This window comes from Phyllobates terribilis, unplaced genomic scaffold, assembly GCF_046119375.1.
Source record: "Phyllobates terribilis strain yellow unplaced genomic scaffold, ASM4611937v1 Scaffold_2__4_contigs__length_985480577, whole genome shotgun sequence".
NCBI classification, from domain to species: domain Eukaryota; kingdom Metazoa; phylum Chordata; class Amphibia; order Anura; family Dendrobatidae; genus Phyllobates; species Phyllobates terribilis.
The window spans coordinates 90,902,507-90,925,993 of NW_027362762.1; the positions used below are offsets into that span (position 1 = coordinate 90,902,507).

A 23,487-nucleotide genomic window follows, 5' to 3' on the forward strand; every position below is an offset into this window, starting at 1 on the left:
TCATCAAAGCAAAAGGTGGCTACTTTGAAGAACCTATAATATAAGACATATTTTCAGTTGTTTCACACTTTTTTGTTAAGTATATAATTCCACATGTGTTAATTCATAGTTTTGATGTCTTCAGTGTGAATGTACAATTTTCAAAGTCATGAAAATACAGAAAAATCTTTAAATGAGAAGGTGTGTCCAAACTTTTGGTCTGTACTGCATGTGTGTATGTATATATATATATATATATATATATATATATATATATATATATATATATATATATATATATATATATATATATATATATATATATATATATATATAATGATGTGGATTGGGTTTTCTCTCCACAACCTGTGTGTGCAGATACTCGATGACATTGTTTTCATTGTTACATAGATGGAATCACTGATGATAATGATTATTCTGTTCTTTAGATTCACCTGGTTTTTATTTTTTTTCTGTCCCCCTTAGGTATAACATAGAGCCCAGCTTGTATTCACCTTTCTTCTCCCTTGGTGCCTGCATGGAAGGATTAAATTCACTTTTCAACCAACTTCTTGGCATTTCTCTGTATTCTGAGCAACCGGACAAGGGAGAGGTTTGGTCAGAAGACGTCCGGAAACTGGTAATTCATCCTGTATCTGTGGAAGGTTGAAAAATGACGCGTCAGCGACCTATAGCTATTAGGACAGTAGGACATCACACGGGACTGATCCCCGTATTAATGCCTGCATCTGTACCGTATGCCAGAGCTTCTCACATTCTCTCCTTTGGCCGGTGGATGTTCCGTGCTGACGGACGGATTCTACTTCTCTTCTTAGAAACATCACTGTGTCCCTCTAGAACAATGCTGTTGAGATGTCATGTGACCATAGTGGCTGATTTTGGCGTGACCTCGATGTGTCCACATTACCCGCCATAGTCGTATAATGTGACATCAGTATCTAGAGGAAGCAGCAGGTCACAGCCTTTTTTAAAAAAAAAAAAATTTTCATAGGATTATACGTTTCTTTCAATATTATTGTTGATAATATGACATTTTAAAACCATCCTTTTTTTTTTTTAGGCCGTGGTGCATGAAAGCGAAGGCCTTTTGGGTTACATTTATTGTGACTTTTTTCATCGTGCAGAAAAACCCCCACAGGTAAATCGTGTGGAAGACGCCGTGTGACTGTGATTACAGCAGCGACTCTACAATAGATGCTGAATGAGCCGTCAATGTTAGGTCGATAGGGATCTGATCTCTTCGGTCCCTACCAATCCCTATAACTATGCAGTGATTTGGGTTGTCAGATCTCATTGGACATTTATTCACATAGATGTACACCACCAGAAAACTGTAGATTAGTGGGGGAAAGAGGAAAAGGATGTGTGAATAAAAATTAACTTTTATTTCTTTTATTAATAGATAATATATGTTAAAACCATTGAATCCACATACATCCAATTAAGGATGTATATTGGGTCACAGCTATATACAGTTGTGCTCAAAAGTTTACATACACCCGGCACAGTAGTTTGACAATAAATTGCTTCACCCAACCAATAACCATGAGTGGAGAAAAAGTTATTTTGTTATCATTCATATTCTCTGAAACAAGGACAAGAAAGGAAAAATTTTTCCCAGGGTATATAAACTTTTGAGCACAACTGTAAGTTGTTATATGATTATCTCAGCTGTGACACACTAGGTCCCGATTATATTACTAGATGTAGAAATATTAAATATATTTTAGATGGGATTCCTGACCCTTGTAAATTATAATGTAATTACTGGTCAGGTTAATTGACGATTTTATTAATTTTGTATAGGGTCACGGATTATTCGAACCACATAGGAAATATTAAATGTCAGCCCTTAGAAAAAGCCGGTATCCTGGTGAAACGCGCGTCAGGGGCACATGTCCCAGTCTTATTATAGGTGTAGGTTATAGATAGGGTCTAGTAAAAAGTAACAGAGATAGGGACTATGAAATAGATTTCTGCGTGCGCTGCTACAGTGGCATGGTGTAACAAGCTGCTGACAGACTGACTGACTGTCTGCAAATGTGCGCTGACTATCTCCAACCGCAGCGTAGTTACTGAATCAGGGAGACTGCTCCTGCGGCTGCTATACCCATATGTGGTTATTGCTTTATTCTTCGGGTCAATGCGATTACTGCGATACCAGATTAATACTGTTTTTTTTCTGTTTTGCTGCTATCACACACTGAAAATGCTTTTTTATATTAAAAAAAAAGTTGTTTTTTTCGCCATATTCTGGGGGCTGTAACTTTTTTTTTATTTTTGGGAAACAGAGCTGTATGAGGGCTTTTTTTTTGCACGATGAGTGGACATCTTTTTGGTATCATTTTGGTGTACATAACGTTTTTTGATTGCTTTTTGTCTTTTTGTTCATATCTAACAGGACGCCATACTGTGATCATCAGATGACCTCAGGATACTATGGCAATGATCGGCACCTGTGATTACGATCGCTGGGGGGGGGGGGGCAATCCTGTCAAAGGGTGTTTTTTAAGCCACTTCGACACCGCTGGCGCGGTTGAGAGCGGTGTTTATGGGGTTAATCTGTGCCCATCAGTTCCAAAACCGGCCGGGGCCAATGCCGCAGGGTGTCAGCTGCCACCAGCGTGAATTGTGCGCACGGTGAAACACTATTCACTTATTCCTGACCTCCTTTTTAAAACAGTAATCCGGAGTAAGGCCCCTTACTGACCGCCAATTTAATGTGTATTCACGGTCTTTAGGTAAAAGTTTACTACTTATTCTTTCAGTAACAGTTTTCCGCAGCCTCATTATCAGCAGAGGCATTATTACAATGACTGATAACACCTCCATACACAGCTGAAAACACAGGATCCACCAATCACAATAGTTGATGTCACAGCTGACCCTCCTCCTCTTGCTTCGCAATTACCTTTGCCCATGCTCATTTGATATCTGTCCATTGTGGATATGTACATAAGTTATTTCCTGAAACAGGAAGTGAGAACCTAAAAAAAGCTCTAGTCACCATCGTGAAAACTGCAATATTTTTTAATACATATTTTGCAATGGTTTACATGTCACCGTTTTTTTTTTTTTTTTAAAGAATTACATGTGACACAAAAAACAAATATAAGCAATAAGACAGGATCTCTAATAAGGCTGGTGTACTTACTTGTAAATCCAGGTCAGATTGGCTGTATAGATATGTAATCTTGAAATTAAAAGACATTCTATGAGTCCAACTATAGCGTGAGTGAGCTCATGAGTCAAATGTATTCAGTCTACGCTCACCCAGCCTTGCAGACAGCTGCAGCTGGTACTGAGCAGTGAGAGATCTCAGCAGGGAGGAGGGGCAGTGAGAAGCTTTCAATCAGGCTAATAAGAAATAAAATATACAGCCAGTCTGACATGGATTTTCCAGAAAAGTGCAGTCGTTTCCTTAGGTGTTAGAGAGCTCTTTAGTAATGTATTCTGTTTGTATTGGGAAATCTGGTGGCAAACCAGTAAGATAACAGAATGTGATCGATACATCTATTATTACTCATGTATGTTTTTTTCTGCTTCCATGCTCATCTAAGCATTTTCCCGTTTGGATAAAGGTATATTACCACTTCATGCAGCTTTGTTTGCATATCTTCAATATTCTTCAATGGCAGGAGCCTGTACACGTGTGGCCTTCTCATGTCCAGCATGCATCTCTCAGCAGTAGACCCCCACGTATCAGGCTTTGGTGGTGATGTGCTTCAGCTCTGATGGTCATATTTTAGTTTCCTTGATTGTAACCTATTTCTAATGATGGCAGAGATATCAGCAGTGTTGTATAACTATGATGTATCTACACCAGGACTGTCACTTCACCATACGTGGCGGGAGGCTTAAAGAAGATGGAGAATACCAGCTTCCTGTGGTAGTCCTAATGCTGAATTTCCCACAGTCCACCAAGAGCTCTCCAACGCTGCTAACCCCCGGTATGATGGAGAATCTTTTCCACGAAATGGGCCACGCTATGCATTCGATGCTGGGGCGGACGCGCTATCAACATGTGACTGGTAAGAGCAGTCTGGACTTTATACATCTCCTTCAGACCCTGTTAACTCAGCGCAATTTTTATTGCAGGTATTTTTTTTTTTAAATTAAGCGATTAAGAATCAGTTTTTCCTGTATACTTTCCTCCCTTATTGAGTTTAAATAGTAACTAGGCTTTTTTTTCTCTATGGCTCATTAGTACAAGTGAAGGTAAGAAACTTATGCATCTGATTTAGAGTAAATTGCATTTTTTACTACTTGTCACATTTTGTCTCCCAGGAATGAACATTCAATTTCAAAGACTGCTCAGATCTGTCTGCAGTGAGAACTGCTCAAATCTGTCTACAGATCTGTCTGCAGTGAGAACTGCTCAAATCTGTCTACAGATCTGTCTGTTGCCTATCAAATTCTTTCGAGTGGAAACTGCTTAGTCGTTAAGTGCCAATATTCTGTAACATGATAGCTTAACCTGAAAAATCACACATTCAGTATTTAATGCAGTTTTTTATGCAAGTGCCAGAAATCAATATAGCAGGAGTGAGAAATAGAAGTCCTTCCTTTATACTTCCAATTTCCCTTGTATCCACTCCTTGCTTTAATTAAAGAAAACTGCTACATCAAACACTGCTCCATGTTAAACAGTTAAAAAGAATCTCTCAGCAGGGTTTTGCTATGTAATCTGAGAGGAGCATTATGTAGGGGTTGAGACCCTGATTCCAGCAATATGTCACTGGGCTGTGTGTTACTGTTTCAATAAAATCACTGTCTAATCAGCAGGAGATTATCAGCACAGGACTAGCTGCCTTGTGCTTCCTAGTCCTCCTGCTCTGTGTAACTCCGCCCCCACCACTGATTGGCAGCTTTCTGGCAATGCACAGTGTATGCAGAAAGCTGCCAATCAGTGGTGTGGGTGGGGTTATACAAGGCTCAACATTTTGAGCTCTGCTAGATCTGCAGCAGAGAAAACAGTGACAACATGCGGACCAGCAACTGATGTATCGCTGGAATCAGGGTCTCTGCCCATATATCTTGTTGTATTGAACTAATTTTTAACTCTGTGCCTAAGCAATTCCAAAATTCCACTGCAAACTGGACACATTCTTATGACTGTTTTGGGTTTAAATGTTAATTGCTCGTATACTTACAGGTGATAAAAATAAGAAATACAACTATACTGTCCCTCTTCAGACTCTGTACTTCCTCTCCACCGCTGCTCTGGTTTTTGTTGACAAGGCCGCAGCAGTGACAGCTTGCGTTACTGGGCTGCGTGATTGACCGCAGTGGTCAAGTGCGCTGCAGCATGTCGGCCAAAACTAGGGGAAGCCGTGCTGGACTAGAGAGGGTGAGTATAGTTGAATTTGTTATTTTCTGCAGAAAAATCCTGGACAACCTCCTCCCAAGTCCAAGAAGTTGGCTGTATTTAGCATTGTGTTTCACGCTTCCTTTGGGTGGATCTACACTGGAATTGTACACACACTTAATACACAAGTAAAGAGCCCAAAATGTTAACGATGCAGGTTTTAGAGCATTATCTCAAAGTTGATGGTTGTTTTGGTGAGCGATCCAATGCTCCCCCATCCTCCGCTCCCCTTTCTTATATTGCCTCTTACTCTGCATTTTTGTGTCATGTGTTGTCATCTCGGTCTGTGTATAAGGGCTAACGGTTCACTTGGATTGTTTGTTCCTTCATTGTCCTCTTTCAGGCAGATGTTCTTTCACACGAGAACAACTTACCGAATGTAAATGAGAAGTCGCAAAACAACTTTTTACATTTTCTTTTATGCTGATGCCAAGTCGAAGGATAAAAAGTTAGACCATCTGTTCAAGGCTGATGTGTTTCAATGTGCCCTTAATGGGGGCATTCGTTTAGGCTTATCACAAGCATGATGTAATTTTTTTGATCCTTGGGGGTATTTCTCAGGATCAATGGGGGATCCCAAAGATGTATGAATACATTAGCTTCCCTCTGATTCTGCCAGGTTAATATGGCAGCTGAAGGCTTAGTAAAGACCCCTAGGTCTACCAGAGACATACGGTTTTAGTTTTCCTGTCAGTGTAATGTTGTTAGCCTTGGCCATACACAAATGATAGCCAGCGGCTGAGATCTCATTTGGCTATCATCTGTCTCTCTCAACTCCCCCATACCTACATTTATATTCGTCTGTCTATTGGATAACAAATGGGTTGGGCATTAGGTTCAGTCTGCCAACCCTTATCTCTCCTCGACTTATAGACTGTCTGTTATCCCGTCGATATCGATGAACGCAGCTGTCTTATGGGGGAGGGGGGGGCACATTATGTACGCAATTAAGCAATCACACTGCTTAAATTTTCCTCGGGGAGCAAATAAAAGAGAGATTCAAAGAGGATTCTCATGTTATTAAATTGATTTAGTTAGACAGCATAAAAATAAGCAAGTTTGCAATTGACTTGCTTTTTCTTCTGCTGTCATTCTTCTGAAATGAGAGCTTTTCTCTTACATTGTGTAAAGCTGGTTTCCATGGAGCTCGGTCACCTAAAGCCTGGCCAAGTGTGTGTTACAGTTAGGTTCCAGGAGAGGAGTTAACTCCTAATCCTGATCGTAGCCTCTTCTCTCTAGTCCATTGACTTCTCTACAGCAGTTTTCTGCTCATCTCCTTCCCCTTCAGCTCCTGACAGGGCTCTTATCTAGTCCTTCATAAAATCACTATCACCCAGCACTAGCCTCTGGAAAGCTGTTCTTCTAATCATGGCTCTCACTTTCTTGAAGTGTGTGCTTTGTTCAAATGCCCTGTTATCTCTATATGCAAATATAACAGTGCAGACTTAAACAGCACACTATCCCATACACATGAGCGCTTGTTCGGCCGAGCACTCCCATGTTCCTTATGAGAAAGCAGTCGACTGACCCTTCATCTTATCTCCAGGAGAACAATGCGATCATACATGTCTGATCGACATCTCTACTGACGATCAGTCGGCCGGCGACCCCATACACATTATACAGTCAGCCGAACCCATCGATATCAGCAGTTTCAGCCTTTAGAACAAACACTAATCGAGTAGATAATTAGCGTGCACTCTGTCTGTAAGGTAGAGGTGCTGATGAAGTGGGCATGTAATGCCCAGTAGGTACAAGAAATTAGTTCATCGCACACTCATAGATTCAATTGCAGTGTTCATTTATTAACAGGCATAACATCAAACCAATTTTTGTGACTGTGACAGTAGACGTTTCGGCCTAAACCAGGCCTTATTCATTAGGTCGCTACTTGTATTGGTTTAGATGAGGATGTGTGCCAGAAATATAGTTGAGGGGTTTAGGAGGAGGTCCAGAATAGCACTTAGTTGTTTTCCCTGTGTGTGCCAACCTGTGAGGGACTGGGCTGTGGTGCAAATGGGCGCTCCTGCGTCTCTGGTTTGTGGAAAAGCGGTCCCAGGTGTGGCTGCTTTTATGCGAGGAGGGAAAGGATGGCGTGTCTGCGTCCAGGTGCTGGACGGTTTTGAGCCATTGAACAAGCACATGGCTCAAAACTGTGAAAGCTGTGATTAGGATACACCAATGCTTCAGGCTGGTGATTTTGCTATATTTATAACCGCAGAATGCCAGGAGCTGAGCTGAAGGGGGAGGTGAGTCTCTAACTGCTGTTTAGAAATAAATGGGTTGGATACAGGTGGCTGGTATGTTAGGAGTTAACTTCTCTCCTGCAATGTAACTACTGAGCAGGCACTAGTGACTGAGCTCCATGGAAACCAACTGTACACTGTGAAAAAAAACTCACATTGCAGGAGGATGACAGCAGATGGAAAAAGCAAGTCAATTGCAAATTTGCTTATTTCATGTTGTCGAACTATGGTCTCATTCACGCGTCCGTGTTTAATCACATACATAAAAAATGTTACCAGTGTCATCAGTGTTTTGTCTGCTTGTCTGTTTTTACCATCAGTGGTTTATCAGTGATGGATAGATTCCAAAGCTTCTCCAGTCCTTTGCAATGTTTAATATGGACGGCACGTGGATGCCATGAAAAAACATGGACATGTGAACAGCTCCATAGACTATTATTGGTACTTGTTTTAACTGTGGGAAAAAAAACTGATAGAAGACGGACGTGCAAGTCAAACGTGTGAATGAAGCATAGCTAAAGCAATTTAATAACTTCAGAATACCCTTTTTAGGGGGTTAGAATATGGAGCTGGAAGGACAATAAGTTCAATAGGGTCTTACCCGGATAAAATTAATAGAATGATGGCATTGATACGCAACTGGTCGGGTTGTGTGATCACAACCAATTAAAAGGCTTAGGCTGCTGCAGACCCATGGCTATGAAAACATCAAGGATTGAAGTAAAATGGATTAAATCTGCACTGCCGGCGGAAAAGTGATAAAGAGTCAGGAATCCAAGAATGCAGTTTATTGGTCAACGCGTTTTGAAGTGTCAGCTTCTTCATCAGCACAAACCACAGCGCTGCGATTTGTCCTGATGAAGAAGTGCGACACTTCGAAACATGTTGACCAATAAACTGCATTCTTGGATTCCTGACTCTATCACTTTTCCGCCGGCAGTGCAGATTTAATCCATTTTACTCCAATCCTTGATGCTTTTTAGGGGCTTGTCAGAGGCTTAGAAGCCCTTGTGTCGTCACTTCTGACCACAAGGATAGTGGTGTCTTCAGACCCCAATTTTTTGTCAGTAAGGCTCGTCTGTGGCTGTTGGCATCTGTCATACTATAGTGTGGACAGATGTTGGTAGCTCATGTTAGCGATGGCACAGATGTGAGCCGAGCACCAACGCCTCTCCTGATGACGGCTGTCAGCCGTGGGACACCGGCAGCCACCATACAGCACAGTGACACTTTGAGCTTTCATGTCGGGCCAGTTTTGCAGTGCCCTGCTAATATTTGTGAAGGGTGTGAGCAGCGGGGGTTTGAGTTCACCTCCTTCCAGCTGTGCAAATATTATTAGATTTTCTGTTTTTACCAAATATGAACGATCGTGTGATCTTCATTTCTGATCATTACGTTTAGAAATGTAATATTTTCCACTCTGTCTTTTAGGAATCCTTAATTCAGTGTCTTTCGGGTGTTTTAATGACACTTCTAGGGGGCAGGTTTTTTTTTGGGGAAGGGGGTCAATAGTGTTAGTTGGGAATGAATCACCTGTTCTATTTTATATGAATGAGAGACAGATACTAAGAAATATTCTTTACTTTCTAATCTGTTTTTATATTTTCTGTACATAATTTTTTGGGGGAAGCTGTTTTGCCTGAACTTCTTTCTAAACATTGCCTACCACGTAACAAAACTTTTTTTTTTTTTTTTTAAAAAAAACGTTTTGTTATTCTTTAGCAATGGAAAATATAAAAAGTCACCAAATATTCTTAAATACAGCTTGCATAAAAAACTTAATTGAAACGCGCGGTCCTTTTTTGAAGATGGATTCTCTTTCATCCAGAGAAGTCATTCTGAAAACCCCGTGCATTGGTTTGCTCATGATCTGTTCTAATTCTTCCCTCCTGTATTTTTATTGTATGGGGTAGAACAGCAGATGAATCTATTTTAGACTTCAAAAAGCAGCAAATACTGTCAGTAAAAGGCTAATGTCAGCGTAGTGTTACATGGCTTATATTGATTTATGGAGCTAAATCTGACTACACTTTAGCTTCTTGGCTCCCTCTAGTGGTGCTACAGAGAGCAAGAATTTTATCATTTGCTAGGGTTTTCTTCTCAGGGACCCCCTACAGCTGAATCTCCTGACAATGGACTAATATCCAGAGAGAAAGCTGTCAGCAGTCAAATATTTTCCCTAGATACCTGTATGCATGTAATCCGTGGGCAAGCCACGTCCTATGCTCTCTTCCTGCGGCCTGACCTCCTGACACGCACCTTATGTGCTCATGCATTCTGTGCTGCTTCTGCATGTGTTTGAGATTGGGTCACATTGCATTTTTCCTTTCTTCTACCTCTGCTTTTTTTAGGCACCCGATGTTCAACCGACTTCGCTGAGGTGCCTTCTATTCTTATGGAATACTTTGCTAGTGATTACCGAGTCGTAAACCAGTTTGCAAGACACTACCAAACCGGACAGGTAAATTATGGGGGACATTTACGAGGACCAGTGTTTCATACGCCAGTCGTGAGAGTGATGGAGTATAATTCAGCAGACCTATTAGGAGGTGCCCGCTTCTTAATTTGGTGCATCTCGTGCACATAACAAACCTGGCATTGCCTGAGTTATAAGCAAGCCTAGATTTTTGCAATAATTTATGCAAAAATAAGCAACTTTATGCAAAATTGTTACCCCTACAATTGTGGTGTGTAGCCTTCCCTAACAATGTAGCTCTGGGCAATCCACCAATGCAGGATACTTAAAGCTTGTCTACATTTTGTTTTTTGTTATAGCCTTTGTCTAAACCTATGGTATCTCGTCTCTGTGAATCCAAAAAGGTTGGCGTAGCTTCAGACATGCAGCTCCAGGTGAGTGTATCCAGTCTTCACTAGTCAAAGCCAATAATGGCAAAGATGGCATATTTAGAGGGAACCTGACATGTCAGAAAAACACTGTTAACCTGCAGATATGAGGTTGGTGCCGTTCTAAAGCTATGCAGCTGCCACACTGAAAGCCCAGCTACCAGGAGGAAAAAACCTCCAGCTTTCAGTCATAGAGGAACGGCCGGCGCTCTTCAGTCACTGCGGCTCTCAGTCACCGTGGCTGCTGCACTGAAATTCCGGAGGAAATGAACTCTCTTCCTCCTGGAAACCTCCAGCTTTTAGTCACCCCGGCTTTCAGTCACCGCTCCATACATAGTGAGCTGTGGCTGTAACCGCGCCTCGACACTGACTGGACAGCTGGTTCAGCAGGTTCACTTTAATTACTTGGATACAGTGACCGCCTCTCTGAGAAAACCACCCCTCTATCTAGACCAGTGATTGACGCCTTGCTTTCATTGTTGTTTTCTGTATTCCAGGTCTTTTACTCTATGTTGGACCAAATTTATCATGGACAACACCCTCTAAAGGGCTCAACAACAGACATTTTAAGGGAAACCCAGGAATTGTCCTATGGGTTGCCGTATATACCTCATACAGTAAGTACGCAGTCCCTTGACTCATTCATTGAAGAGGTTTTAGGATGAATGTATGTGTAACATGGCGGTCTATGGGCGATGGATTACCATTGGGTGGCATCCAGCAGAGGCATAGTTTTGCGTTCCTCCATTGCAGCCGGATTAGGGCAGTCCACGCTTCTGCAGCCCCGGCATCCTCAGCACCTCTTGCCCTTACTAACCCCTGTGATATCATGACGTCGTGTGAGAAGTAAATACTGGGAAGTAAGAGGTGCCGAGGATGCCGGCCGCAGAAGTGAAGACTGCCACGGAAGACCGGACTTGACACAAGACCCAGTCTGCACAAATCTTTTTACTCAACTTTATATAAACGTCTAAATTTTAGGTTCTCATTCATTCAATTCATTCATTCATTCCAAATCTACTTTTTTTGTTTTTTTGACTTTCAATTGTTTGCTTTTTATTTACATATAAAATGTTAACTTTAGTCAGTGGCTCAGCACGATTATAGGGACACCAAATTTATGTATTTTTGTTTTATTTTTATACAATAAAAAATTAGGATTTTTTTGGAAATGTAACATTTTTCCAACAATGGAGCGACAAAGTGCAGTTTATATTAGTCCCATTTTCAGGTACATGTGACCTTTTGATCACTTTTTATTGCACTTTTGAACAAAAAAATAATACTTCTGGACTTATTTTAGTTTTTTGCAGCGTACTCAGAGTTATAACTGTAATTTTTCTGACTACACAAGGCTTGTTTTTTTTTCATAACAAGCTGAAAATTGGTACCATTTTGGAGCACAGACGATTTTTTTTTTTGCGCATTAACGGAGTGGGATAAATGATGCATTTTTGTTTGTCCTTACTGCAATGGTGATACCAGTTATATGTCTATTTTGGGGTATTTGTTTTTTGGATTAAAGGTCTTTTTGTATTCTGAAAAACTGTATTTTATAATAATTTTTTATTTTACTTAAGCATTCACTATGTGTCTAACAGCCACCTTACAAAATATATATATAATATATACAGTACAGACAAAAAGTTTGGACACACCTTCTCATTTAAAGATTTTTCTGTATTTTCATGACTATGAAAATTGTACATTCACACTGAAGGCATCAAAACTATGAATTAACACATGTGGAATTATATACTTAACAAAAAAGTGTAAAACAACTGAAAATATGTCTTATATTCTAGGTTCTTCAAAGTAGCCACCTTTTGCTTTGATGACTGCTTTGCACACTCTTGGCATTCTCTTGATGAGCTTCAAGAGGTAGTCACCGGAAATGGTCTTCCAACAATCTTGAAGGAGTTCCCAGAGATGCTTAGCACTTGTTGGCCCTTTTGCCTTCACTCTGCGGTCCAGCTCACCCCAAACCATCTCGATTGGGTTCAGGTCTGGTGACTGTGGAGGCCAGGTCATCTGGCGTAGCACCCCATCACTCTCCTTCTTGGTCAGATAGCCCTTACACAGCCTGGAGGTGTGTTTGGGGTCATTGTCCTGTTGAAAAATAAATGATGGTCCAACTAAACGCAAACCGGATAGAATAGCATCCCGCTGCAAGATGCTGTGGTAGCCATGCTGGTTCAGTATGCCTTCAATTTTGAATAAATCCCCAACAGTGTCACCAGCAAAGCACCCCCACACCATCACACCTCCTCCTCCATGCTTCACAGTGGGAACCAGGCATGTAGAGTCCATCCGTTCACGTTTTCTGCGTCGCACAAAGACACGGTGGTTGGAACCAAAGATCTCAAATTTGGACTCCTCAGACCAAAGCACAGATTTCCACTGGTCTAATGTCCATTCCTTGTGTTCTTTAGCCCAAACAAGTCTCTTCTGCTTGTTGCCTGTCCTTAGCAGTGGTTTCCTAGCAGCTATTTTACCATGAAGGCCTGCTGCACAAAGTCTCCTCTTAACAGTTGTTGAAGAGATGTGTCTGCTGCTAGAACTCTGTGTGGCATTGACCTGGTCTCTAATCTGAGCTGCTGTTAACCTGCAATTTCTGAGGCTGGTGCCTCGGATAAACTTATCCTCAGAAGCAGAGGTGACTCTTGGTCTTCCTTTCCTGGGGCAGTCCTCATGTGAGCCAGTTTCTTTGTAGCTCTTGATGGTTTTTGCAACTGCAGTTGGGGACACTTTCAAAGTTTTCCCAATTTTTGGCACTGACACCTTCATTTCTTAAAGTAATGATGGCAAATCGTTTTTCTTTACTTAGCTGCTTTTTTCTTGCCATAATACAAATTCTAACAGTCTATTCAGTAGGACTATCAGCTGTGTATCCACCTGACTTCTGCACAACACAACTGATGGTCCCAGCCCCATTTATAAGGCAATAAATCCCACTTATTAAACCTGACAGGGCACACCTGTGAAGTGAAAACCATTTCCGGTGACTACCTCTTGAAGCTCATCAAGAGAATGCCAAGAGTGTGCAAAGCAGTCATCAAAGCAAAAGGTGGCTACTTTGAAGAACCTAGAATATAAGACACATTTTCAGTTGTTTCAGACTTTTTTGTTAAGTATATAATTCCACATGTGTTATTAATTCATAGTTTTGATGCCTTCAGTGTGAATGTACAATTTTCATAGTCATGAAAAATCTTTAAATGAGAAGGTGTGTCCAAACCTTTGGTCTGTACTGTGTGTATGTATATGTATATATATATATATATATATATATATATATATAATACTATTATTTATACTCTTGAACACGTGAACTTTTGATAACATAGATAATACCCTGAATGCCCTGCACTACTTATGTCTTGAAGAGCATCATCAAACCTGCCAGTGTTATATTGACAAAGTAGCTATTAGTCCATTCTTGGTACGGGCTGTCAAGCTTTTATCTATGGCAGAACTGGAGGCCAGGGGGAATGCAGGACATGCTGTGTAGTATTAGGATGTTGGGCTGTAATTACCTAGAAACCAGTATTGTCACATGACTCCGCTGACAAGATCATGTTAACCGGATTGCTGACAGAAGAAAAGCAGGTGGCCACCAGTGTCGTCATGTCATCCCCCCAAATGTCCCCATGCACATTGAGACGATGGCAGCAATCCCTCCAGATGTCCCCATACACATGAGACTGTGGCACCAATCCCTCCAGATGTCTCCATACACATGAGACGATGGCAGCAATCCCTCCAGATGTCCCCATACACATGAGACGGTGGCAGCAATCCCTCCAGATGTCCCCATACACATGAGACTGTGGCACCAATCCTTCCAGATGTCTCCATACACATGAGATGGTGGCAGCAATCCCTCCAGATGTCCCCATACACATGAGACGATGGCAGCAATCCCTCCAGATGTCCCCATACACATGAGACGATGGCAGCAATCCCTCCAGATGTCCCCATACACATGAGACGGTGGCAGCAATCCCTCCAGATGTCTCCATACACATGAGACTGTGGCACCAATCCCTCCAGATGTCTCCATACACATGAGACGATGGCAGCAATCCCTCCAGATGTCCCCATACACATGAGACGGTGGCAGCAATCCCTCCAGATGTCCCCATACACATGAGACTGTGGCAGCAATCCATCCAGATGTCCCCATACACATGAGATGGTGGCCGCAATCCCTCCAGATGTCCCCATACACATGAGACGATGGCAGCAATCCCTCCAGATGTCCCCATACACATGAGACGATGGCAGCAATCCCTCCAGATGTCCCCATACACATGAGACGGTGGCAGCAATCCCTCCAGATGTCCCCATACACATGAGACAGTGGCAGCAATCCCTCCAGATGTCCCCATACACATGAGACGATGGCAGCAATCCCTCCAGATGTCCCCATACACATGAGACGATGGCAGCAATCCCTCCAGATGTCCCCATACGCATGAGACGGTGTCAGCAATCCCTCCAGATGTCCACATACACATGAGACGATGGCAGTAATCCCTCCAGATGACCCCTTACACATGAGACTGTGGCAGCAATCCATCCAGATGTCCCCATACACATGAGATGGTGGCCGCAATCCCTCCAGATGTCCCCATACACATGAGACGATGGCAGCAATCCCTCCAGATGTCCCCATACACATGAGATGGTGGCCGCAATCCCTCCATATGTCCCCATGCACATGAGATGGTGGCAGCAATTCCTCCAGATGACCCCATGCACATGAGACGGTGGCAGCAATCCCTCCAGATGACCCCATGCACATGAGATGGTGGCAGCAATCCCTCCAGATGTCCCCATACACATGAGATGGTGGCAGCAATCCCTCCAGATGACCCCTTGCACATGAGACTGTGGCAGCAATCCCTCCATATGTCCCCATACACATGAGACGGTGGCAGCAATCCCTCCAGATGTCCCCATACACATGAGACGGTGGCAGCAATCCCTCCAGATGACCCCATGCACATGAGACGGTGGCAGCAATCCCTCCAGATCATAGAATCATAGAATGGTAGAGTTGGAAGGGACCTCCTGGGTCATCTGGTCCAACCCGCTGCTCAAAGCAGGATTCACTAGATCATCTCAGACAGATGTCTGTCCAGCCTCTGTTTGAAGACGTCCATTGAAGGGGAACTCACCACCTCTCGTGGCAGCCTGTTCCACTCATTAATCACCCTAACTGTCAAAAAGTTTTTTCTAATATCTAATCTGTGTCTCCTCCCATTTAGTTTCATCCCATTGCTTCTAGTCTTTCCTTGTGCAAATGAGAATAAAGATGATTCTTCTACAATGTGACACCCCTTGACATATTTGTAGACAGCTATTAAGTCTCCTCTCAGTCTTCTTTTTTGCAAGCTAAACATTCCCAAATCCTGCAACCGTTCCTCATAGGACATGGTTTGCAGACCAGTCACCATTCTGGTCGCTCTTCTCTGAACTTGCTCCAGTTTGTCTATGTCTTTTTTAAAATGTGGTGCCCAAAACTGTACACAGTATTCCAGATGAGGTCTGACCAAAGAGGAGTAAAGACCGATAATGACTTCACGTGATCTAGACTGTATGCTTCTGTTAATACATCCCAGAATTGTATTTGCCTTTTTTGCTGCTGCATCACACTGTTGACTCATGTTCAGTCTATGATCTATTAGTATACCTAAGTCTTTTTCACATGTACTGTTGCTTAGCTCTATTCCTCCCATTCTGTATATGCTTTTTTCATTTTTATTGCCCAGATGTAGTACTTTGCATTTTTCCCTGTTAAAAACCATTCTGTTGGTTGCTGCCCACTGCTAGAGTTTATTTAGGTCTTTTTGAATCCTCTCTCTCTCTTCTCTAGTATTAGCTATCCCTCCTAGCTTTGTGTCATCAGCAAATTTAATCAGTTTAGCCTCAATTCCTTCATCTAAATCATTGATAAAGATGTTGAACAATACAGGTCCCAGGACGGAGCCCTGTGGTACCCCACTTGAGACATTCATCCAGCTGGATGTGAAGCCATTTACAACCACCCTTTGAGTCCGATCACTAAGCCAGTTATGAATCCACCTAACAGTTGCCTGGTCCATTGCATACTTGGTCATTTTTTCAATAAGGATGGTGTGAGATACTTTGTCAAATGCTTTGCTGAAGTCAAGATATACTATATCTACAGCATTTCCCTGATCCACCCAGTCAGTGATTCTGTCATAGAAGGAAATTAAGTTAGTCTGACATGACTTGTTAGTTACAAACCCATGCTGACTCTGGTTAATCACTTCATTCTTATCCATGTACTTACATACATGTTGTTTAATAATTTTTTCAAAGATCTTTCCTGGTATAGAAGTCAGACTCACCGGCCTATAGTTCCCTGGGTCCACCTTCTTCCCCTTTTTGAAGATAGGAACAACATTTGCTCTTCTCCAGTCTTCTGGGACTTCTCCTGTTCTCCAAGAATTTTCAAAGATTATGGAGAGTGGTTCTAAAATTTCTTCTACGATCTCCTTCAGTACTCTGGGGTGTAATTCATCTGGACCTGGAGACTTGAACTCATTTATGTTAGCTAAATATTCCCTCACAATCTTTCTGTTTACAGATAACTTGGATTCCTCTATTCCTTTAAAAGGACAGTGAAGATCAGTTGATGTTACATTTTCTTTCTGAGAGAAAACAGATGCAAAATAGGAATTAAAAAGTTCGGCCTTCTCAACATCCTCTCTTACCATTTCTCCATTTTCATCCTGTAAAAATCCTATAGCATCTTTGACTTTTCTTTTACTTTTGACATACCCCCAAAATCCTTTTTTATTGCTTTTGACATCTCTTGCAAGCCTTAATTCATTGTCAGCTTTAGCTAACCTGATACGTGCCCTACAGGATCTGCAGAATGCATTATAATCTTCTTTAGATATGCCTCCCTCTTTCCATTTAATAAACATTTCTTTCTTTCTTTTTAGCATGTGTTTAAGTTCTGTGTTCATCCATCCTGGTTTCCTTAAATGCTTCCCATTCTTCCTACTTTTCGGGATTGTTAACGATTGTGCTTTGAGAATCTCATTTTTAAAAATTTCCCATCCTTCCTGGACATTTTTGTCCTCAAGGACATCCAGCCATTGGATCCCTCCTATTCTCTTTCTGAGTCTCTTAAAATCTGCCTTTCTAAAATCTAACTTTGAAGTTTGAGTCTTCACATGTCTTCCTCCTCTAGTTATCCAAAATTCTATAATAGCATGATCGCTGCCTCCTAGGGTCCCAGCCACCTTTACCTCCTCAACCATTTCCTCCCTGTTTATAAGGATTAGATCCAAAGTAGCAGATCCCCTTGTTTTCTCCCCTACCTTTTGGAAGATAAAGTTGTCAGCAAGAGAGGATAAGAATTTGCTTGACCTGTTAGTTTTACTTGAGAGAGATTCCCAACAAATGTCTGGATAGTTGAAATCTCCCATGACCACTACGTCATATTTTTTGGAGAACTTGGTCATTTGATACATAAAGAGTTCATCCATATCTTCAGCTTGCCCAGGTGGCCTGTAGTAAATGCCTACAATGGTGTCCTTTCCGTTGTTCTCTCCTTGTATTCTTACCCAAACAGTTTCCACAGAACTCCCAGTCTCTGAAGCTTCAATCTCTGTGCAGATATACGCTTTTCTAACATACAATGCAACACCTCCTCCTCGTTTATCAAGTCTGTTTCTTGCAAATAAGTTGTATCCTTTTAGCCTTTTATTCCAATCATGTGTATCGTCCCACCAAGTTTCAGTGATTCCAATGACATCATATTCCTTTTCCTGCATTAGTAGTTCCAATTCTCCTTGTTTGTTGCCCATGCTTTGTGCATTTGTATAAAAACATTTTAGTTTGTGATTGGTTTCTCTTCCTCCCATATTTTTATTATTTAAATTGTTTTGTCTTTGTTCTTCTTTTCCACTTCCAGTAGCAGAGATCTCAATAGTATTTGTCAGCTGTATGGCTTTTTCTGGCCTTTTGCTTCCCTTCCCACATTGTTCTAGTTTAAAGATGTCCCCATACACATGAGATGGTGGCAGCAATCCCTCCAGATGTCCCCATACACATGAGATGGTGGCAGCAATCCCTCCATATGTCCCCATACACATGAGACGGTGGCAGCAATCCCTCCAGATGTCTCCATACACATGAGATGGTGGCAGCAATCCCTCCAGATGACCCCTTGCACATGAGACTGTGGCAGCAATCCCTCCAGATGTCCTCATGCACATGAGACGGTGGCAGTAATCCCTCCAGATGTCCCCATGCACATGAGACGGTGGCAGCAATTCCTCCAGATGACCCCATGCACATGAGACGGTGGCAGCAATCCCTCCAGATGACCCCATGCACATGAGATGGTGGCAGTAATCCCTCCAGATGTCCCCATACTCATGGGTGCTCGGCTTGGCCCAGTGTTTCCCACTGGGAGACAGGTGAAAGCAAAAGGATCGGCCATTAAAATTTCAGTTACCCAATCCTTTTTTTTCCAACAGATGTTGGAAGTCCCTCATACACATCTGATGGTCGGCCATTCTCATCCACATTGGTGGGTTTGGACAATTTTCATCTGCTGTGTATGAGGTCTCACTATGTGCCTGCCACAGTTACCAGGGTGTAAGGAGACAAGTGTGAATGCCGTTCTTTAAGGTCTTCACTTTGGATTTCTGGCTACTTGGCACCATGTCGGCAATACTGACGTGGTGGTCATCAAAAGCAAATACATCTGTCCATGTATGTTGTGTAGTCGTCACACATTACACCGCAGGTGATGCCTGTGTTTGGCCCAGGATGCATCACCCTGACACCTCGTCTTTCTCCCTGGCCGTTTTCCCTTTTGTGCAATGGATTTGATGAACGGCTCGGCTTTAGCAGATCCCTCCAGAAAGTCACAATAGCATAAAGGATGAATAATTGCCCCGGCACCTGGCTTATGTCTAGAGCCCCTAAGTGGTTAATCGGATGCTAAATTCCTCTGCGCTTCCCCTGAGTAGACACCTCCTAAATATTTACACTGCGCTCCCATCTATATGTGTCTGTGACAGCTTCATACAAACAGTCAAGTGCTGTGAACAGGACCTTTAATCTTCCCTCTTGCTCTGTTAACAATATGAGCGCGGTCTCTCGCTGGGTTTACTTAAGTGATCCAAATCAAACACATCTTCTAGCTCAGAGACACTTTATTTGGCTGAGTGTTTTGAGATTATGGGCCTTGAGGGGTTTTTTTCCTAACTAGTATTGAAAGCAGAATTTTTGTACTTAAAGGGAACCTGATTCATGCTGCCCTCACGGGGGGTGGGCAGAGTCACGGGGGTGTGGGTATAGTGACGGGGGTGTGGGTATAGTGACCGGAGGGGTATAGTCACAGGAGGGGATAATCGCAGGAATGTCGAGGTGATGTCACTGCTCCAGGAAAAGAAAACCGAGACCCGAGCAGCGGCGTGAAGGGTGCGTATCTGCTCTGTTTGTTTCTTTAGGTATTTTAGAGATTTGGGGTTCCTCTTTCCTGAGAGTGGAAACCCCCTGAAAGGAGTGTTCCCATCTCCAAGATCTTATCCCAATATGTAGTAGGTGTAATAATAATATTAGCAAGTTCCTCCAATTAGAGATGTAGTATAGTTCTTCTGATTCGCTATATCTTTCCTCATGTGCAGGCATTGCAGGACCTTAGGTACCCATGGTTACAACCATTGATAAAGTGACAGTTAGCTAGTTGCTACTGGTCATACCCATGGATACTTAAGGTCCTGCAATGCCTGCATATGAGGAAAGAGATTTAGTAAATCAGAAAAACTATGCTTCATTTCTAATTGGAGGTATTTGCTAATATTATTATATCTACTACATAATGGGATTGGATTTTGGAGGTGGGTAATACCCCTTTAAGTTCTGTACACTAGCATTACTTCTTGCCATGTAACGTGGAGGTTTGGCGGTTTTCACACCGGTATTACATGGACTGACATCTCGGAGTTGCGGTATAATTACGCTCTGTTAGATAATGCTGGGTTGTTTTACAGCTGTCATATAAATGTGAGGGGATCAGCCCAGGTACGGGTGCAGGGTGTAAGGCGTCCTGATGACATTTGTACATCCATAGATAACATTTCTTATCGTTGGGATCGGCCATCAGTCAGGGTCTGATTGATGGAGATCTGATTGCTAGTGATTGTGGAGACCCCCAAGGATCACACATCTGTAACCTCTCCTCTGGGTTTTTCGTGTGATTACCCCCTTTAATGTCGCTGATCAGTTAACGTTGATCACCGAGGCTCCAACATGTGACGAGCGGCTTCTGGAAGAAATGAAGTAATTGACAGGAGGAGAATTATAGGAGGATTGAGACGTAACTCTACCTGCTTGTACAAACACCCTGAGGACATGGAGTAAAAATAATTACCGTATCTTGTCGAGTGGAAAAGAGAACGTCTTTAAGGAGAAGAGGCTTCGAGGGGAGGGTGTCGGTATAACGTGGTGATGACAGACTGGATTGTCCTGCCAAGAGATGGAGCTTATACTAGAATAATACAATCAGGTGAATGGAGGAGTAACAGTGCGGTAACATTGGGGAAGAGCGATGGGCACCGGACCGGCCATCATATGACATATTATTAATGTGCCGTGATGTCATTACAGGGAAATACAGATACCGAGTGATATACCTAGTTCGGCACGTCAAGGGGGCGATGGATGAGACTTAAAAGGGTTTCCCTCTTCTAATTCTTAATACACCATAGGGTCAGAGATGTATAAAATACATTTTTTTTTTTTTTTTTACTTGCCCTTCCCAGATCTGTTGCTGCTCTAGTCTTTGATGATTGGCTGCAGTGGTGATATCAAGTCTAGAGCACTGTACGTGTCATCACCACTGCAACCAATCATCAAAGAGGAGAAGAGCAGAGGAGGGGCATCTCAGGGCTCAGCGGCTCGTGCCGTCTACACTGACAAAGCCGCTGAGCCCAGTGATTGACTGCAGCAGTTATAAGCACTATAGATGTGATGTCTTTGCTGCAGTCAATCATCAAGGAGCCGGGGAGAGGCATCGCTGGACCCAACAAGGGGAGTAAAAGATACTTTTATAGGGACAGACATAAAATAAAGTAATAATACTCAAGAGGACAACCCCCGAACATCATCAAAGATGGAAATCGTCAGGCTCTGCACTAACACATTCAAGAAGATTCACTCCTCAAAAAGTGCCAGGAGTCAGTGCCAAGTAGGGGAATACATGCCATGAGCCACATCCAGCATGTGTTTTAGACATTTTTTACACCTCAATAGACCATCTCAAAAAGTACTTGCCTTCAAAGGAGCCATAAAATGCACAAGGTTTATTGACGATGTGCAGCCCTGTTTTCTGCGGAATATTAGTGTAAAACAAGCCAGTGGTGTAAGGAAGAGTTAAGTGTAACAGGCAGAGCACTCTGCTCCAGAGCTTCAACACTGGTAGGTTTGGCACAGTTACTTCCGATCTGGTCAGGTGGTAAGCAGTATAAGTCCAAGAAGGTCTTCCGGCACCGCTCACTACTACTTCAGGAGAAGAGCAGATGATGAATGCACAATACCTGCCGCCTCGCACTCTACCTGGCAGGCACCTGCCTGCATTGTCATCAGTACCACTTGTCTCCCAATAGGAAAGTGAGATGCATTGGACAATATTTTTAATTTTTTCTAGCTTTTTTTTTTTTTTTTTATAAATGACTGTACAAAACTAGAAAAAAATGTCTGTTTTCTCCCAGAAACCTTTGTTTCTAGTATTGCTGTCCCACTCAAAGTGAATGGGATTGAGTTCTATGAACAGGCGAGACACTTTATAACTTTTTTTTGGGGGGGGAGGGAGAGAGAAACCCTCTCAGGCATGCATAAATTATATTTGCATAAATTGATATATGTGACTGTATTAAACTCTGTAATATATAGTGCATAAGTGCATGAAATGTTGTAGTTCATATGTGTATGTATGTATGTATGTGTGTGTATATATATATATATATATATATATATATATATATATATATATATATATATATATATACACACTGCTCAAAAAAATAAAGGGAACACTCAAATAGCACACCCTAGATCTGAATGAATGAAATATTCTCATTGAATACTTTGTTCTGTACAAAGTTGAATGTGCTGACAACAAAATCACACAAAAATCATCAATGGAAATCAAATTTATTAACCAATGGAGGCCTGGATTTGGAGTCACCCTCAAAATTAAAGTGGAAAAACACACTACAGGCTGATCCAACTTTGATGTAATGTCCTTAAAACAAGTCAAAATGAGGCTCAGTATTGTGTGTGGCCTCCACGTGCCTGTATGACCTCCCTACAATGCCTGGGCATGATCCTGATGAGGTTGCGGATGGTCTCCTGTGGGATCTCCTCCCAGACCTGGACTAAAGCATCCGCCAACTCCTGGACAGTCTGTGGTGCAACGTGACGTTGGTGGATGGAGCGAGACATGATGTCCCAGATGTGCTCAATCGGATTCAGGTCTGGGAAACGGGCGGGCCAGTCCATAGCTTCAATGCCTTCATCTTGCAGGAACTGCTGACACACTCCAGCCACATGAGGTCTGGCATTGTCCTGCATTAGGAGGAACCCAGGGCCAACCGCACCAGCATATGGTCTCACAAGGGGTCTGAGGATCTCATCTCGGTGCCTAATGGCACTCAGGCTACCTCTGGCGAGCACATGGAGGGCTGTGCGGCCCTCCAAAGAAATGCCACCCCACACCATTACTGACCCACTGCCAAACCGGTCATGCTGAAGGATGTTGCAGGCAGCAGATCGCTCTCCACGGCGTCTTCAGACTCTGTCACGTCTGTCACATGTGCTCAGTGTGAACTTGCTTTCATCTGTGAAGAGCACAGGGCACCAGTGGCGACTTTACCAATCCTGGTGTTCTGTTCGCAAATGCCAAGCATCCTGCACGGTGTTGGGCTGTGGGCGTCGGGCCCTCATACCAACCTCATGGAGGCGGTTTCTAAC

The 23,487-nt window shown here is 42.6% G+C and overlaps 1 protein-coding gene across 1 annotated transcript in view; it reads left to right on the forward strand.

Annotated features, from left to right (window-relative positions):
- MIPEP (mitochondrial intermediate peptidase) overlaps window positions 1-23,487 on the forward strand; it is a 137,078-nt gene that overhangs the window by 64,331 nt on the left and 49,260 nt on the right. Inside the window, exons 11-16 of the mRNA XM_073662209.1 lie at window positions 466-619; window positions 1,061-1,138; window positions 3,827-4,031; window positions 9,966-10,075; window positions 10,390-10,464; window positions 10,956-11,075. Coding sequence (XP_073518310.1) covers window positions 466-619; window positions 1,061-1,138; window positions 3,827-4,031; window positions 9,966-10,075; window positions 10,390-10,464; window positions 10,956-11,075 — 742 coding nt within the window. The remainder of the gene's footprint in view (window positions 1-465; window positions 620-1,060; window positions 1,139-3,826; window positions 4,032-9,965; window positions 10,076-10,389; window positions 10,465-10,955; window positions 11,076-23,487) is intronic.